The 19,151-nt window shown below is 42.6% G+C and overlaps 1 protein-coding gene across 1 annotated transcript; it reads right to left on the bottom strand.

The window, feature by feature from the left end:
* Positions 1–1,108: 1,108 nt before the first annotated feature.
* Positions 1,109–13,011, bottom strand: LOC124007969 (zinc finger protein 501-like). The gene is made up of 2 exons (XM_046318875.1): positions 12,465–13,011; positions 1,109–2,243 (listed from the first exon to the last, which is right to left on the bottom strand). The coding sequence occupies exons 1-2, from the start codon at positions 12,769–12,771 to the stop codon at positions 1,261–1,263; spliced, it is 1,290 nt and encodes a 429-aa protein (XP_046174831.1). The 5' UTR covers positions 12,772–13,011; the 3' UTR covers positions 1,109–1,260.
* Positions 13,012–19,151: the final 6,140 nt, after the last annotated feature.

Raw genomic sequence — 19,151 nt, 5'->3', positions numbered from 1 at the left:
ATTAAGGAGAAGTCTATCTTCCATTCTGTGAAAAACACTTGTATCTTTTATCAATGTTTATTATGAGCATTTCTGCAAAATCACTGGATGTTTTGGAATCAAAACATTACTGCACGTAACATGCCAATGTAAACTGAGATTTTTGGATATAAATATGCACATTATCGAACAAAAGATACATGTATTGTGTAACATTATGTCCTATGAGTGTCATCTGATGAAGATCATCAAAGGTAAGTGATGAATTTTATCTATATTTCTGCTTTTTGTGACTCCTACCTTTTTTGACTTGGCTATGACCTTACAAAATCATATGTTGTGCTTTCGCTGTAAAGCATTTTTGTGAAATCGTACAAGATGGGTAGATTAACAAGATGTTTATCTTTCATTTGCTGTTTTGGACTTGTTAATGTGTGAAAGTTACATACTTGTAAAAAAATATTTTTGAATTTCGCAAGCTGCCTTTTCGGCGGATTGTTGTCGAGGGGTTCCGCCCTAGAAAGGATAATATGTATTGCCAATAATTCACTTAATGGTGAGGGATGGAATAATAAACCATGTATCTTTTGTCAGGCTGAATGTTTGAAATATAAGGTGACTTGAGTCATGCCACTTCAGTAGTGGAATAAAGACAATTAGCACTTGAATGTTGTCAAGAAATGCTGGAGTGATGTAGGATTGTTAATAAAATTGATTATAGACCAATTTACTATGTGTATAGGCTGCAAGAACATCAATTACATTTTGCTAAATTGGAATAGCGTAATGTAAAAACACAGTTTTAACGTGTTCAAATCAATAGCCAATATGCAGAAACAGTTTGGATATATTGAAAACCTAAACATTTTGAAGTATTGCATTTTGATTCAAGTGGGTCACCAATGTGTTAAGTGTAACACAACTCCTTTTTTGTTAGTCACTTTTGTTATATTACATAAATAGTAGTCTTTCAATTCAGAGCCTGGATTTTCGCCCTGAGGCTAATATCCATATAATGCTGAAATCAATAGAACAGGGGGCAAACGATTAGGGTTCTACATTGTGACATCATTAAAACACTCCTACTACAATGTTAAAACATTCTGCATTGTGTCAGTATTTCATTGATATCATGAAACAACTCCATGTATTTTCTGATGTTTAATCAGACATCTTTTATCAGTGTCTCTCTTCCCACATTGATTATAGTTAGGAGATGTCTCTCCTGTGTGTGAAGTCAGCTGGCTAGATGTAGTAAAACTCTTCCCACATTGACAACAGTTATACGTTACAATATTTCTCTCCTGTGTGTGTTCTCTGGTGCACTGTCATAGAGCCAGATGTAGTAAAACTCTTCCCACAATGATCACAGCTATAAGATTTCTCTCCTGTGTGTATTCTCTGGTGTAAAGTCAGAGAGCCAGATGTAGTAAAACTCTTCCCACATTGATCACAGCTATAAGGTTTCTCTCCTGTGTGTATTCTCTGGTGCACTGTCAGATTGCCAGATTGACCAAAACTCTTCCCACATTGACCACAGCTATAAGATTTCTCTCCTGTGTGTATTCTCTGGTGCACTGTCAGAGAGACAGATGTGGTAAACCTCTTCCCACATTGATCACAGCTATAAGGTTTTTCTCCTGTGTGTATTCTCTGGTGCACTGTCAGATTGCCAGATTGACCAAAACTCTTCCCACATTGACCACAGCTATAAGGTTTCTCTCCTGTGTGTATTCTCTGGTGTAAAGTCAGAGAGACAGATGTTGTAAAACTCTTCTCACATTGATCACAGCAATAAGATTTATCTCCTGTGTGTATTCTCTGGTGTGATATCAGGCCGGTTGACTGAGTAAACTTCTTCCCACATTGACCACAGCTATAAGGCTTCTCTCCTGTGTGTATTCTCTGGTGTAAAGTCAGAGTGCTAGATGTAGTAAAACTCTTCCCACATTGATCACAGCTATAAGGTTTATCTCCTGTGTGTATTCTCTGGTGTGATATCAGGCCTGTTGACTGAGTAAACCTCTTTCCACATTGACCACAGCTATAAGGTTTCTCTCCTGTGTGGATTCTCTGATGAATTTTAATGCCTGATGAGGAGGTGAATCTCTTCCCACAGTCAGAGCAGCAGTGAGGTCTCTTCCCTGTGGATCTCTGCAGGTGTTTATTGAGGTGTTCTGATCTGGAGAGACTCATCTCTGCCTCTTCAGAATCATGAGGTTGTTGAGGCTCCCCAGAGGATCCACGATAGTCCCGTATCTCTCCTGTGTGAACAACAAAGTCAGACAGCTGGTTAAAGGCCCACAGCACTGGAAATCCACTGTAAAAGGTGATGACAACAGCGTAGCCATGATGTTGTACAACAATTGACACCTGTTATGAATGTTAAAATTATTTGACAATTGTCTTAAAATGAGCAAGAATAGTCATATTTTAGTAGTAACATCGATGATTGTAGGCTAGAAATAAGATATTCATGTTATTGAAACTCTAAGCAGTGTGCCAGACGACTTTTGGTCTCCAATATCGGCCCCTTTCTTTGTTTACTAAAATTGCGGCACGAGGGCGATGCACATGTAATTTGGTTGTAGAAACTCCTCCCCACTAATGAGGAAACCGATAGTTATGGATTTACTATATCTGATTAGAGCAAAAATGGCAAAGATGTTAGTTTTCACAATGTATTCAGAATGTGAATGGGGGAAAACTCAGGAAGTAGCCTCCATTTCCAGGAAGCTTATGAGTGCATTTCAAACTACTTTGGATTATAGTTGTAAGGCTCGCTTGAATGTCCTGCTTAAAATAATGTTTGCTACAGTATTAAGAACCGCGTTAATGACAGTATCCAATTGGGTGTTGTCAAAAAAGTTTGGATTTTTAAAATGTATTTTTAATTAAATTTAGTTTTTCACCTTTATTTAACGAGGTAGGCCAGTTGAGAACAAGCTCTCATTTATAACTGTAACCTGGCCAAGATAAATCAAAGTAGTGCGACAAAAAAACAGAGTTACACTTGGAATAAACAAACGTACAGTCAATAACACAATAGAAAAATCTATATACAGAGTGTGCAAATGGAGTAAGGAGGCACTGCAATAAATAGGCCATAGTAGCGAAGTAATTACACATTTGGAAATTAACACTGGAGTGATAGATGTGCAGATGATGTGCAAGTAGGAATACTGGTATGCAAAAGAGCAAAAAAAGTCAATAAAAAATGGGGATGAGGTAACTAGTTGGATGGGCTATTAACAGATGGGCTGTGTACAGCTGCAGCGAGCGGTAAGCTGCTCAGATAGCTGATGCTTAAAGTTAGTGAGGGAGATAAGTCTCCAACTTCAGCGATTTTTGCAATTCGTTCCAGTCATTGGTAGCAGAGAACTGCGGCCAGAGAAGGTGTTGGCTTTGGGGATGACCAGTGAGATATACCTCCTGCTTATAGATGACCTGGTGCCAATGGGTTTGACGACGAATATGTAGTGAGGGCCGGCCGACGAGAGCATACAGTTCGCAGTGGTGGGTGGTGTGAGTGACAAAACGGATGGCACTGTGATAGACTGCATTCAGTTTGCTGAGTAGAGAGTTGGAGGCTATTTTGTAAATGATATCGCCGAAGTCAAGGATAGTCAGTTTTACGAGGGTATGTTTGGCAGCGTGAGTGAAGGAGGCTTTGTTGCGAAATAGGAAGCCGATTCTAGATTTAATTTTGGATTGGAGATGCTTAATATGATTCTGGAAGGAGAGTTTACGGTCTAACCAGACACCTAGGTATTTGTAGTTGTCCACATATTCTAAGTCAGAACCGTCCAGAGTAGTGATGCTAGTTGGGCGGGTGCAGGCAGCGGTCGGTTGAAGAGCATGCATTTAGTTTTACTAGCGTTTAAGAGCAGTTGGAGGCCACAGAAGGAGTGTTGTATGGCATTGAATCTCGTTTGTTAACACAGTGTCCAAAGAAGGGCCAGATGTATACAGAATGGTGTCATCTGCGTAGAGGTGGATCAAGGAATCACCTGCAGCAAGAGCGACATCGATGATATATACAGTGAAAAGAGTCGGCCCAAGAATTGAACCCTGTGGTACCCCCATAGAGACTGCCAGAGGTCTGGACAACAGGCCAGGTTGATGAAGATGGCTGCACAGTAGTGTCTTTTATCGATGGCGGTTATATCGTTTAGTACCTTGAGCGTGGAAGAGGTGCACTCATGACCAGCTCGGAAACCGGATTGCACAACGGAGAAGGTACGGTTGGATTCTAAATGGTAAGTGATCTGTTTGTTAACTTGGCTTTCAAAGACTTTAGAAAGGCAGGACAGGATGGAAAAATGTCTAACAGTTTGGTATAGAATGTCACCCCCTTTGAAGAGGAGGATGACTGGGGAAGCTTTCCAATCTTTAAGAATCTTGGACGATACGAAAGAGAGGTTGAACAGACTAGTCAAAAAAATTCTCGATTATCGTGGAGTTATCGGTGGTGACAGTGTTTCCTAGCCTCAGTGCATTGCGCAGCTGGGAGGAGGTGCTCTTATTCTCCATGGACTTTACAGTGTCCCAAAACTTTTCGGAGGCAGTGATTCCAGAGATCCTGATTGCAAACAGCAGAGGTGTATTTGGAGGGCAAGTTGGTCAGGATAATATCTATGAGGGTGCCCATGTTTACGGATTTAGGGTTGTACCTGGTGGGTTCCTTGATAATTTGTGTGAGATGGCCGGGGTATTAAGCACATGCCAGTTTAGTTCACCTAACAGAACGAACTATGAAGATAGATGGAGGGCAATCGAGTCACAAATGATGGCATGGGCACAGCTGGGAGCTGAGGGGCGTCTGTAACAGGTGGCAATAGTGAGCGACATTTCTGGAGAAATTAATTTAAACAAACTTAGGGAGGAGGCTTCGGATGTTAACATGCATGAAACCAAGGCTTTTACGGTTACAGAAGTCAACAAATGAGAGCGTCTGGGGACACACAGAGCCTGGGTTAACATCTACATCACCCGAGGAACAGAGGAGTAGGATGAGGGTACGGCTAAAGGCTAACTGGTTGTCTAGTGCGTTGCGGACAGAGAATTAAAGGAGCAGATTTCTTGGCGTGGTAGGATAGATTCAATGCATAATGTACAGACAGGGGTAAGGTAGGGTGTGGGTAGTGGAGGTAAACCTAGGCATTGAGTGATGATGAGAGGTTGCATCTCTGGAGGCACTTGTTATGATAGGTGAGGTCACCGCATGTGTGGGAGGTGGGACAATTTTTTTTTTTACTCTGCATTAAAATAAAACAATGATAACTACCCTAAACAGTATACAAGGCATATTTAGAGAGATACAAAGTGAGGCATAAAGCAATCACAGGTGTTGGGAGAGCAAGCAAAGACAACAATGGGTAAGACAACAACAGGTAAAATGGTGATGAATGGGCAGAGATCGCGCAACATTTCAGCGCCCTGCTACTCATGCCAGGAATATAGTATATGCATATGATTAGTATGTGTGGATAGAAAACACTCAGACGTTTATAAAACTGGTTAAATCACAGTTGTGACTTTAACAGAATGTGCGTTTCATTGGAAAGTGCAGGAAAATCTGATCACTGAAAGTGGAAAAATATATCCATCCACCGCTTCAACCCATTGTTATGGGCGAAAGACATTAAATATGGCTGAGGTTGCAGTACCTACAGCTTCCACACGATGTCAACAGTCTTGTCATTTGCCTAGGATTTGTTTCTTGGTCAAACGAACAAGAGACAGCCCATTTCTTCCGGTCTCCGACCGGATATTTTGGTTGAGAGATACACAGACAGTATTTCAAGACGGACCCCTATAGAAAACACTATGTCTCGTGATTAATTTGATCGCTTATTAACGTTTACTAATAACTAAAGTTGCATTACAAAAGTATTTCGAAGTGTTTTGTGAAAGTTTATCGTCGACTTTTTGAATTTAAAAAAAATGACGTTACGTTATGAAACGCTATTTTTTTCCATTTATCACACAGTCTTCATAGATCGATACCTAGGCTATATATGGACCGATTTAATCGGAAAAAAAAGACCCAATAGTGATTATGGGACATCTAGGAGTGCCAACAAAGAAGATGGTCAAAGGTAATGAATGTTTTATATTTTATCTGTGCGGTTTGTGTAGCGCCGACTATGCTAATTATTTTGTTTACGTCCCCTGCGGCTCTTTTGGGGTGTTACATGCTATCAGATAATAGCTTCTCATGCTTTCGCCGAAAAGCATTTTAAAAATCTGACTTGTTGCCTGGATTCACAACGAGTGTAGCTTTAATTCAATACCCTGCATGTGTATTTTAATGAACGTTTGAGTTTTAACTAATACTATTAGCATTTAGCGTAGCGCATTTGCATTTCCAGAGCTCTAGATGGGACGCCTGCGTGCCAGGTAGGAGCAAGTGGTTAACTTCACACAGGGCCTGAGTACGAGGCTGGGGCCGACAGATAAACAAAATAAACAAAATTGAGTACCGTGATTAATGAACAGTCTAGCAGGCATCAGCTTTGTAGCTAAGTGATCATAGGGTCCAGTGAACAGCAATATATGAACCAGGGAAGCCGTTAGGTAGTCATTACTATGCTAGCTGGGAGATGAGCCTGGCTTACGGCTAACTGGTGCTAGCGTCGGGACAAGGGCATCACCGACGATTATTTACGTTTTAGGGTACCTGAGAAGGGTTTAGGAACGTGGTTTGAAATGTTTGGACCAAGTTTCCAGGTAACTTATTAGATACTTTGTAGGCATGTTGGGCGAGTTGAAACCGGTGTATTTCTGAATCAAAAGCGCCAAATAAATTGACATTTTTGGGACATGGAGAAGGACATTATCGAACAAAAGGACCATTTGTGATGTTTCGGGACATTTTGGAGTGCCAACAGAAGAAGAACTTGAAAGGTAAGGCATTAATTATATCGCTATTTCTGACTTTTGTGTTGCACCTGCCTGGTTGAAAAAGCATTTTCACGTGTTTGTATGCAGGCGCTGTCCTCAGATAATCGCATGGTGTGCTTTCGCTGTAAAGCCTTTTTGATATCTGACACTTTGGCTGGATTAACAAAAAGTTAAGCTTTATTTTGATGTATAACATATATTTTCAAGAATGTTCAATATTTGAATTTAGTATTTTTGAATTTCGCGCTCTGTAATTTCACCGGATGTTGGCCAGGTGGGACGGTAGCGTCCCACATACACTAAGTTGACTGCTTTTAACTTCTCTAGGGTATGTAAACTTCTGACCCACTGGAATTGTGAAACAGTGAAACAGCGAATAAGTGAAATAATCTGTCTGTAAACAATTGTTGGAAAAATGACTTGTGTCATGCACAAAGTAGATGTTCTAACCGACTTGCAAAAACTAGTTTGTTAACAAGAAATTTGTGGAGTGGTTGAAAAACGAGTTTTAATGACTCCAACCTAAGTGTGTAAACTTCCGACTTCAACTGTATGAAACAGGGAAGCCGTTAGGTAGTCGTTACTATGCTAGCCAGGAGATGCGCCTGGCTCGAGGCTAACTGGTGCTATAGCGTCGGGACAAGGGCATCACCGACGTCCGGCAAAGGCCGGTTGAGGGCATATCGGATGGAATTACGGCAGCAGACCAGACGTGATGGATCGGCGGGGATCCGTGTTGACAAAGGGTCCAAGCCAATTGGCAAAAGAGGTATTGTAGCTGGAGTAATTTTGTTTGCTAGCTGACTCGAGGCTAACTGGTACTAGTTTTGGGACAAGGGCGTTAGCCACTATAGCCAATCCGGTGCGTCCGGTGCAAAGGTCCAGAGCTTATGGCAGGAATCCGGTGATGTAGTGGCTTCTAGTCGTCTTAGTGAAGAGTCTGGGAGGCATCAGCTGTGTAGCCGAGTGATCATAGGGTCCACTGAGCAGGCCGGGAGATGGCTCAAGGCTAGCTTCGGGACTGGGCCACTCGGTAGCAGCTAGCTAGGTGCGATTATCCAGTGTAATGGTCCAGAGCTTACGGCAGGAATACAGTGAAGTAGTGGAGAAATACAACCCAATATGCTCAGGGTTGATATCGCGCTGTGTAGAATAGAGGTCGACCGATTAAATCGGAATGGCCGATTAATTGGGGCCGATTTCAAGTTTTCATTACAATCGGTGATCGGCATTTTTGGACACAGATTGTGGACGATTACATTGCACTCCACGAGGATACTGCATGGCAGGCTGATTACCTGTTATGTGAATGCATCAAGGAGCCAATGTAAGGTGCTAGCTAGCATTAAACTTATCTTATAAAAAACAATCAAGCTTAACATAATCACTAGTTAACTACACATGATATTACTAGTTTATCTAGCTTGTCCTGCGTTGCATATAATCGATGCGGTGCCTGTTAATTTATCATTGAATCACAGCCTACTTCGCCAAACGGGTGATTTAACAAAAGCGATTAGTGAAAAAAGCACTGCCATTGCACCAATGTGTACCTAACCATAAACATCAACGCCTTTCTTAAAATCAATACACAAGTATATATTTTTAAACCTGCATATTTAGTTAGCATTGTCTGCTAACATGAATTTATTTTAACTAGGAGAATTGTGCCACTTCTCTTGCGTTCTGTGCAACAGAGTCAGGGTATATGCAGCAGTTTGGGCCGCCTGGCTTGTTGCGAACAGCCAACTTCGCCAAACGTGGGATGATTTAACAAAAGCGCATTTGTGAAAAAATACAATGGTTGCACGAATGTACCTAACCATAAACATCCATGCCTTTCTTAAAATCAATACACAGAAGGATTTTTTTTTTTACCTGCATATTTAGTTAAAAGAAATTCATGTTAGCAGGCAATATTAACTAGGCAAATTGTGTCACTTCTCTTGCGTTCATTGCACGCAGAGTCAGGGTATATGCAACAGTTTGGGCTGACTGGCTCGTTGCGAACTAATTTGCCAGAACTTTACATAATTATGACTTAACATTGAAGGTTTTGCAATGTAACAACAATATTTAGGCTTCTGGATGCCACCCATTAGATAAAATACGGAACGGTTCCGTATTTCACTGATAGAATAAACGTTTTGTTTTCGAAATGATAGTTTCCGGATTTGACCATTTAAAAAAAAAAATGTAAATGTTATTTTACTAGGCAAGTCAGTTAAGAACAAATGCTTATTTTCAATGACGGCCTAGGAACAGGGGCAGAACGACAGATTTGTACCTTGTCAGCTCGGGAATTTGAACTTGCAACCTTCCGGTTACTAGTCCAACGCTCTAACCACTAGGCTACCCTGCCGACCATAATGACTTAAGGCTCGTATTTGTGTGTTTATTATATTACAATTAAGTCTATGATTTGATACTTGATAGAGCAGTCTGACTGAGGGGTGGTAGGCAGCAGCAGGCTCGTAATAGTCAAAGGTATATGGTTTAGAGCGAAATAGTCGACGCGTCATAATTCCTATAATAACACGCGGCTGAACTTGAAATGGGTTCCTTCGTTATTTTACCATTCATGTATAGAGAAGGTCTTGATCTACTTCCAATAAGGTCTGTGTTTCATGCAGGCTTAAAACGCCTCTGCGTTTTGATACCCGTGTAAATCTCACTAGGATAAGGTAACATTTGTCAACATATTTTCATAAATCCATTCTACAAAAAAATGATCTTCGCTTATATTGATCAGAGTTACCTTGTCCTATGGATATCTACACAGTTATCAAAGTGGAAAGGTGGTGTAAACCTACACGAAACATAGATCTTATTTTAAGTGAATCTAAAAAATATCCTATGGAATAAATGAATGAAGGAACCACTTTTCAAATTTTGCTAGGTGTCATGGGGATTATGACTCACACTTTGGTAGTCAATTCTTACCATGCCCACTATTAAAATAGGATTTCCTTGCATATATACATTAGTTTTTGTTTTCAACATTCAACACAGGTAACTTAAACTCGATTTTTATTATTCAAACAGTTGAAAGTATTTGTCTCCTAAGCAGACTCTTCAGTATCGTTGTCACTTCAGAGCTGTGTGTGTGTGTTTTACAGGTGGCAGAGAAAAGCAGAGCACCAATGTGGGACTATTACATGGAATTGGCACCAGGGAAAGCAAGGTGTCTTATTTGTAAAAAATAAATAAAAATGTAAGCATGGGGTCAGCAACGGCTAAATCAAAAAATACCACGAACCTGAGGAATAACCTTAAGAACACCGACCCAAAAGCCTATTAGGAAGCAATGATGAAAAAAGCAAACGCATTCTTCACAAAGACAAAGTGATACAGACACGTCACAGACTACAATCTTACAACTTTTTAATAAACAAGCAAAATGGCAGAACAAAGACCAGAGGGCCAAGAAGATGGAGGTAGCAATTATTGAGATGATTGCCACTGACAAACAGCCATTCACAGTGGTGTCTGACGTGTGTAGGATCAAAGATAAAAATTATTTTGCACCGAAATGATAGATAAAACACATGAAAGAGTTGTGAAGAATCTGGTGGCACCAGTCAACGCTCCACATATGGCATTCAGAACTGACTGCTGGGCAGGAACTACAGAGTCCCTGATGAGCCTTACTGGACATTTCATTAACAATGTCTGGACAAGAAAGCAGGTTGTGCTGAATGTCAAGAGTATGACTGGATCACACACAGTAAACTACATCAGAGAGATGTTTTTGACCGTGTTGGAATACTGTGAAATCCACACAGAACGTGTAGTGCTGGTCCACAGGGACAGTGGGGCAAACATGGTGAAAGGTATGAGACCGGCAGAGCTTCCAGACTTCAGCTGCAGTGCACACACCCTACAGCTTGTAATCAATGACGGACTATCCAGTCAGAGCTGTGCTAGACATTATTGCCATGTTGAAGAGCTGTGCAACTCATTTTGACCACTCTGTACTGGCCAAACAGAGGCTGAGGGCCATTCAGGAAGAGCTTAGCCTTCCCAAACACGGCATCATCCAAACAGTTCAAACTCACTGGAACTCAACACTACACATGTTGCAAAGGATGTTTGAACATAGGCATGCACTGAGTGTGTATGCAGGTGAATACAGACACATCAGCAGTTTGTCTGCTGCACAGTGGGACATTGTCTCTAACCTAATTGAGATTCTGGCACCTATGGAGGTGGTGACACTGGAGATGAGCCACTACAACTCTACTGCAGCATGAAGCATCCCCAGTGTGTCAGTGCTGAATCTGATGCTACAGCAGGAGGGTTCTTCTACTCAAGGCATCAAAACTTTACGGAAGACCATGTTGGACAAGGAGGTTCTCCAAGGCCGAGGAGACAAAGTGTCTGGTGCTGGAACTGTCCTGGATCCACGTTACAAGAGCTATGCCTTCAGCTCAGGGACAGCACTAGAGAAAGCAAAAGAGTGGCTGAAGGAGGAGTCTGACCTACTAAGGAAACCAAATCCCAGAGCCACAGCAGATGGGACGAGTGAAGAGGAGGACCCAGATCCTGGTGCAAAAAGGCAAAGAGTCCAGGTAGATCAGCCACCCAGTCTGGTGGACAGCCTCTACTTGGAAGCCAAGAGAGCAGGGCGGAAGTCCAGTGTAGTTTTGAAATTGAGTTTGAGCGTTACCTCACAGAGCCTGTCATTGACAGAAAGATCGGCTTGCTTTTGGAGTGGTGGAAGCAGAATGAGGACAGACTTCAATCATTCGCTCCACTGGCAAAGACGTTTCTTTTTCCCTCACCTTCTTAGGTCCCAAGCGAGAGAGTGTTCAGTGAGGGGTGGTCATTTATGATAAACGGAGGAGCTGACTGACAGGGGAGCATGCAGTCAAGCTCTGCTTTCTGCACTACAACCTAAAACTTCTGAACTGGGAATATTGAAGACCCATGAAAGCTGGTGGTTCCTTTTAACATATGTTCTCATGTTATTTGAGACTAAAATGATTTTATATATGGATTATATTAAGTTAAAATAAGTGTTCATTGTTCATTCAGCATTGTTGCAATTGTCATTATTACAAAAATGTGTGTGTATATAAAAATATATATAAATCGGCCGATTAACCGGTATTGCCTGTTTTTGGTACTCCAATAATCGGTATCGGCATTGAAAAATCATAATCGGTCGACCTCTAGTAGAAACAATAACAAAGCGTACTCCCTGCCCGTTTCGGTAAAAAGCTGAGGGATGGGGCTGGAGAAATGCAACCATCCATGACATCAACATTATAGCTTTAACCATGTTTTGAGGATATACAGTGTTTGTTTATATTTACTGACAAACGTTGGAGTAAAACAAAAAGCTGATTGCTCCTTTAAGACTACATATTGGGACAATCTAATAAGAGATATTGAGGACTACAGTATTTAAGACATTGTCATTGGATCCATTTGATCAATTGTTAACGTTTTGTTGATGGCCCACTCTTGATGTTCTACACGTTACAGTGTAGCTTCAGCCATTCCTATAGAACAACATTCAAGTGTAGAACCCCTTTACTGCATATTGGTTCAACGACTGCAGAGACGGTACTTACTGGTGTTAAACAGATCTCCAACCTCTTCTTCCTCCAATGTGACAGTCATCTCCCCCTTCTCTTTCACGCCATAAACTGCATCCTCCTCCTCTTCTTTTACTGTAACACCCTCCTCTTTCACTCTGAACGCGTATTCCTCTTCTTTCACTGAAACGTCTTTCTCTTCTTCTTTCACGGTAACAGCCTCACCCTCTACTTGTTTTTGTATTGTAACATCCTTCTCTTCCTCCTCCTCTTTGACGAGAGCTTCTTCCTCCGTCCAGCAGACCTCTTCTTTATCAGAAGGAGAGTAGCTAAGTGAACTCATGGTCGCGGAAGTTAGCTAGCTTGCATTAGCGACTAGCTTAGTTCTAAGATAACTTAGCAAAACAGCTAGCTGACAAACAACGAAAACATATAGTTAAATGGGCCAACAAGTACATACGACAGAAGTGTGTTTAATACACAGCGACTAATATACACCAAAAACAGTGTGAAGAGCGTGAATGTTGTAGCTATGTTTGTTGGAAAGCTACCGAGGAGTCTGACTAGCTGTTGTTGAAGGAGCGTCCCGTCCACTAGATTATACGTCACACTGGCAGCGTCGCCTGTATCTAAAATACGCAAATCGCCATCTGCTGACTGGAGTGGGCAACGCAGTTGAGGAACCAAAATGTACATCTTTCATTTATTTCATAAAGGTTTAATATATTAACTCGTTCAAAGAGAAGCATGTGTTTATTGTTGTAAATTCTCACTCATTAAAAACGAATCAAACTTTACACTCACTACATATTTGCTTTGAACCATACTTCTGACATGGATCATTTTTCAATTCCTCCAATTTTTCATGACTTTGTCAATCAACTTGTTCTTAATAAATATAAATCATGGTTTAGTGTTTCTGTATCAATACGGACTATTAACAAATTCAAATCCTTTGGAGTCATGTTGACTGTTTATTTCATATCAAAATCACATTTTATTGGTCACTTACACGTGTTTAGCAGATGTTATTGCGGGTGTAATGAAATACTTGTGTTTCTAGCTCCGACAGTGCAGTAATATCTGACAAGTTATATCTAACAATTTCACAACATATAACCAATACACACAAATCTAAGTATTTGAATCTAAGTTTCTCTGTAGACATGGTCCATCCCACCAGAGGGTAGAGGGGCTCCTGTACTCTCCTAAGATTGGACTTTTCTATACCACGTATCACGTGACTGTATACAAAACTGCCAATGGTAGAAAATTCTGTCAGTGGTATACAGTGCATTTGTTAAGTATTCAGACACCTTCCCTTTTCCCACATGTTGTTACGTGACAGCCTAATTCTAAAATTGATTATTTTTTCCCCCTCTTCAATCTACACACAATACCCCATAATGACAAACCAAAAATATTTTTTTAAACATTTTTGCAAATGTATTTACTTAAGTATTCAGACCCTTCACTATGAGACTCAAAATTGAGCTCAGATGCATCCTGATTCCATTGATCATCCTTGAGATGTTTCTACAACTTGATTGGAGTCCACTTGTGGTAAATTTAATTGATTAGACATGATTTGGAAAGGCAGCCTCTACTTGGAAGCCAAGAGAGCAGGGCGGAAGTCCAGTGTAGTTTTGAAATTGAGTTTGAGCGTTACCTCACAGAGCCTGTCATTGACAGAAAGATCGGCTTGCTTTTGGAGTGGTGGAAGCAGAATGAGGACAGACTTCAATCATTCGCTCCACTGGCAAAGACGTTTCTTTTTCCCTCACCTTCTTAGGTCCCAAGCGAGAGAGTGTTCAGTGAGGGGTGGTCATTTATGATAAACGGAGGAGCTGACTGACAGGGGAGCATGCAGTCAAGCTCTGCTTTCTGCACTACAACCTAAAACTTCTGAACTGGGAATATTGAAGACCCATGAAAGCTGGTGGTTCCTTTTAACATATGTTCTCATGTTATTTGAGACTAAAATGATTTTATATATGGATTATATTAAGTTAAAATAAGTGTTCATTGTTCATTCAGCATTGGGTTACGAACTAACAGGTACAAATTGTGGGTTATAAATGATGGGTTATGCATTAACAGGTATGAATTATGGGTTATGAACTAACAGGTATAAATAATGGGTTATGAATTAACAGGTATAAATGATGGGTTGTTTATTAACAGGTACAAATGATGGGTTATGATTAACAGGTATAAATGATGGGTTATGAACTAACAGGTATAAATGATGGGTTATGATTAACAGGTATAAATTATGGGTTATGAACTAACAGGTATAAATGATGGGTTACGAACTAACAGGTATAAATGATGGGTTACGAACTAACAGGTATATATTATGGGTTACGAATTAACAGGTATATATTATGGGTTATGAACTAAACTAACAGATATAAATGATGGGTTATGAACTAACAGGAATATATTATGGGTTATGAACTAACAGGAATAAATGATGGGTTGTGAATTAACAGGTACAAATTATGGGTTATAAATGATGGGTTATGCATTAACATGTATGAATTATGGGTTATAAACTAACAGGTATAAATTATGGGTTATGAACTAACAGGTATAAATGATGGGTTGTGAATTAACAGGTATAAATGATGGGTTATGAATTAACTGGTATAAATGATGGGTTATGAACTAACAGGTATAAATGATGGGTTACGAACTAACAGGTATATATTATGGGTTACGAATTAACAGGTATAAATGATGGGTTATGAATTAACTGGTATAAATGATGGGTTATGAACTAACAGGTATAAATGATGGGTTACGAACCAAAAGGTACAAATTATGGGTTATACATTATGGGTAATGAATTAACAGGTACAAATAATGGGTTATAAATTATGGGTTATGCAATAACAGGTATGAATTATGGGTTATGAACTAACAGGTATACATTATGGGTTGTGAATTAACAGGTACAAATGATGGGTTATAAATAATGGGTTATGAACTAACAGGTATAAATGATTTGTTATGAACAAACAGGTATAAATGATGGGTTATGAACTAACAGGTGTAAATAATGGGTTATGAATTAACAGGTATAAATTATGGGCTATGAACAAAAAGGTATAAATGATGGGTTATGAATTAACAGGTATAAATGATGGTGTCACGCCTTGGTCATTGTATTTTGTGTTTTTGTTATATGTTTGGTTAGGCCAGGGTGTGACATGGGTTTATATGTTGTTTTTCGTATTGGGGTTTGTAGTATTTGGGATCACGGCTGATTAGGGGTGTTGTATAGGCTTGGCTGCCTGAGGCGATTCTCAATCAGAGTCAGGTGATTCTCATTGTCTCTGATTGGGAACCGTATTTAGGTAGCCTGAGTTTCTCTTTGTATTTTGTGGGTGATTGTTCCTGTCTTTGTGTAGTTTCACCAGATAGGCTGTAATGAATGAACAGGTATAAATGATGGGTTATGAATTAACAGGTATTTATGATGGGTTATGAATTAACAGGTATAAATGATGGGTTATGAATGAACAGGTATAAATTAGGGGTTAGGAACTAACAGGTATAAATGATGGGTTATGAATTAACAGGTATAATTGATGGTGTAACGGTTTTCTAGGTGTGGTGAAGGAGAGTCGGACCAAAACGCAGCGTGTAGATTGCGATCCATGTTTAATGAAAAAACACACTAAACACAAACACTACAAAAATAATAAACGTGATGAAAACCAAAACAGCCTAAACTGGTGCAAACTAACACTAGACAGTTACAAGGACACTAAGGACAATCACCCACGACACACTCAAAGAATATGGCTGCCTAAATATGGTTCCCAATCAGAGACAACGATAAACACCTGCCTCTGATTGAGAACCACTTCAGACAGCCATAGACTTTGCTAGTGTCATGTTTTGTCTTATATTGTCTTGTCATTTTGCTTTTCCTTCTGTTCGTTTTCCCCCTGCTGGTCTTTTTAGGTTCGTTCCCTTTTTTCTCTCTCCCTCCCTCTCTCTCTTCTCTCTATCGTTCCGTTCCTGCTCCCAGCTGTTCCTATTCCCCTAATCAATCATTTAGTCTTTCCACTCCTGTTCCCTATCTTTTCCCCTGATTAGAGTCCCTATTTCTCCCCTTGTTTTCCGTTTCTGTCCTGTCGGATCCTTGTATATTGTTCACCGTGCTGTGTCTTTGTATCGCCCTGTCGTGTCGTGTTTCCCTCAGATGCTGCGTGGTGAGCAGGTGTCTGAGTCTGCTACGGTCAAGTGCCTTCCCGAGGCAACCTACAGTTTATGATCGAGTCTCCAGTCTGTTCTCGTCATTACGAGTGGAATTGTTTTTTATGCTTTATTTACCGCTCCGATTTGTCTAGGAGTATTGCATATTTCCGTTACTGGATTAAAGACTCTGTTTTCGCCAAGTCGCTTTTGGGTCCTCATTCACCTGCATAACAGCTAGATCACCCCACTAGGTACCATCCCGATATATACACACCAAAACAAAACACACCACAATACAAAAACCCCATGCCACACCCTGGCCTGACCCAATAAATGCAGATAAACACAAAATACTTTGACCAGGGCGTGACAGACCCCCCCTCCCCCTAAGGTGCGGACTCCCGAACGCACCTCAAAACAATAGGGAGGGTCCGGGTGGGCATCTGTCCATGGTGGCGGCTCAGGCGTGGGACGTGGACCCCACTCAGTCAATGTCTTAGTCCCCTCTCCTCGCGTCCCTGGATTGTCCACCCTCGCCGCCGACCATGGCCTAGTAGTCCTCACCCAGAACCCCACTGGACTGAGGAGCAGATTGGGACTGAAGGGCAGCTCGGGACTGAGGGAAAGCTCGGGAGTGAGAGAAAGCTCGGGAGTGAGAGAAAGCTCGGGAGTGAGAGGAAGCTCGGGAGTGAGAGGAAGCTCGGGAGTGAGAGGAAGCTCGGGAGTGAGAGGAAGCTCAGGCAGGTTGATGGATCTACCAGATCCTGGCTGGCTGGTGGTTCCGGCAGATCCTGGCTGACTGGCAGATCCTGGCTGACTGGCAGATCCTGGCTGACTGGCGGATCTGGCAGATCCTGGCTGACTGGCGGATCCTGGCTGACTGGCGTTATCCTGGCTGACTGGCGGATCCTGGCTGACTGGCAGATCCTGGACGACTGGCAGATCCTGGACGACTGGAAGTTCTGGCGGATCCTGGCTGACTGGCGGATCCTGGCCGACTGGCAGATCCTGGCCGACTGGCACTTCTGGCGGATCCTGGCCGACTGGCACTTCTGGCGGATCCTGGCCGACTGGCACTTCTGGCGGGTCCTGGCCGACTGGCACTTCTGGCGGATCCTGGCAGACTGGCACTTCTGGCGGATCCTGGCAGACTGGTGGATCCTGGCAGACTGGCGGATCCTGGCTGAATGGCGGATCTAACTGATCCTGGCCAACTGGCAGATCCTTGCAGACTGACAGCTCTGGCTGCTTCATGCAGACTGACAGCTCTGGCTGCTCCATGCAGACTGAAGCTCTGACTGCTCCATGCAGACTGAAGCTCTGACTGCTCCATGCAGGCTGGCAGCTCTGACTGCTCCATGCAGGCTGGCAGCTCTGACTGCTCCATGCAGGCTGGCAGCTCTGGCTGCTCCATGCAGGCTGGCAGCACCTTGCAGACTGACAGCTCTGGCTGCTCCATGCAGACTGAAGCTCTGACTGCTCCATGCAGGCTGGCAGCTCTGGCTGCTCCATGCAGGCTGGCAGCTCTGGCTGCTCCATGCAGACTGACAGCTCTGGCTGCTCCATGCAGACTGACTGCTCTGGCTGCTCCATGTAGACTGGCAGCTCTGGCTGCACCATGTAGACTGGCAGCTCTGGCTGCTCCATGTAGACTGGCAGCTCTGGCTGCTCCATGTAGACTGGCAGCTCTGGCTGCTCCATGTAGACTGGCAGCTCTGGCTGCTCCATGTAGACTGGCAGCTCTGGCTGCTCCATTTAGATTGGCAGCTCTGGCTGCTCCATGTAGACTGGCAGCTCTGGCTGCTCCATGCAGACCGACAGCTCTGGCTGCTCCATGCAGACCGACAGCTCTGGCTGCGCTGAACAGGCGGGAGACTCCAGCAGCGCTGTAGAGGAGGAAGGCTCTGGCTGCGCTGAACAGGCGGGAGACTCCGGCAGTGCAGGAGAGGAGAAAGGCTCCAACAGCGCTGGAGAGGCGAGGCGCACTGTAGGCTTGACGCGTGGTGCTGGTACTGGTGGTACTGGACCGAGGACACGCACAGGAAGCCTGGTGCGGGGAGCTGCTACCGGAGGGCTGGTGTGTAGAGGTGGCATAGGATGGGCTAGACCGTGAAGGCGTACTGGAGATCTTGAGAGCAGTGCTGGCACAGGACGTGCAAGGCTATGGATGTGCACAGGAGGCCTGATGCGTGAGGCTGGCACCAACTTCACCAGCCGACTAACACGCATCTCAGGACGAGTATGGAGCGCTGACCCAGGTGCCATCAAATCCCCGACACGTTCCGTCGGGCGAATTCCATGCAAAAAGCACCAACAGAGCAACTCCCTCATTTCTCTCTCCTCCAATTTCCCCATGAACTCCTTCACAGTCTCTGCTTCGCTCACCTCCAACACCGGCTCTGGTTCTGGTCTCCTCCTTGGCACCTCACGATAAACAGGGAGAGTTGGCTCAGGTCTGACTCCTGACTCTGCCACACTCTCCCTGAGGCCCCCTCCCCAATACATTTTTGG

Source organism: Oncorhynchus gorbuscha, linkage group LG21, assembly GCF_021184085.1.
Source record: "Oncorhynchus gorbuscha isolate QuinsamMale2020 ecotype Even-year linkage group LG21, OgorEven_v1.0, whole genome shotgun sequence".
Classification (NCBI taxonomy): Eukaryota; Metazoa; Chordata; class Actinopteri; order Salmoniformes; family Salmonidae; genus Oncorhynchus; species Oncorhynchus gorbuscha.
Note: the sequence above shows the minus strand (reverse complement) of the source record. Positions and strands in the feature narration are given on the sequence as shown.

What these genes read in the sequence shown, in the direction of transcription:
- LOC124007969 (XM_046318875.1), bottom strand. Translation starts at nt 12,771, where the DNA reads ATGAGTTCACTTAGCTACTCTCCTTCTGATAAAGAAGAGGTCTGCTGG. An exon ending in TGGAGATCTGTTTAACACCA is followed by an intron (nt 2,244 to 12,464) that starts GTAAGTACCGTC and finishes TTGTTCACACAG; the next exon opens with GAGAGATACGGGACTATCGT.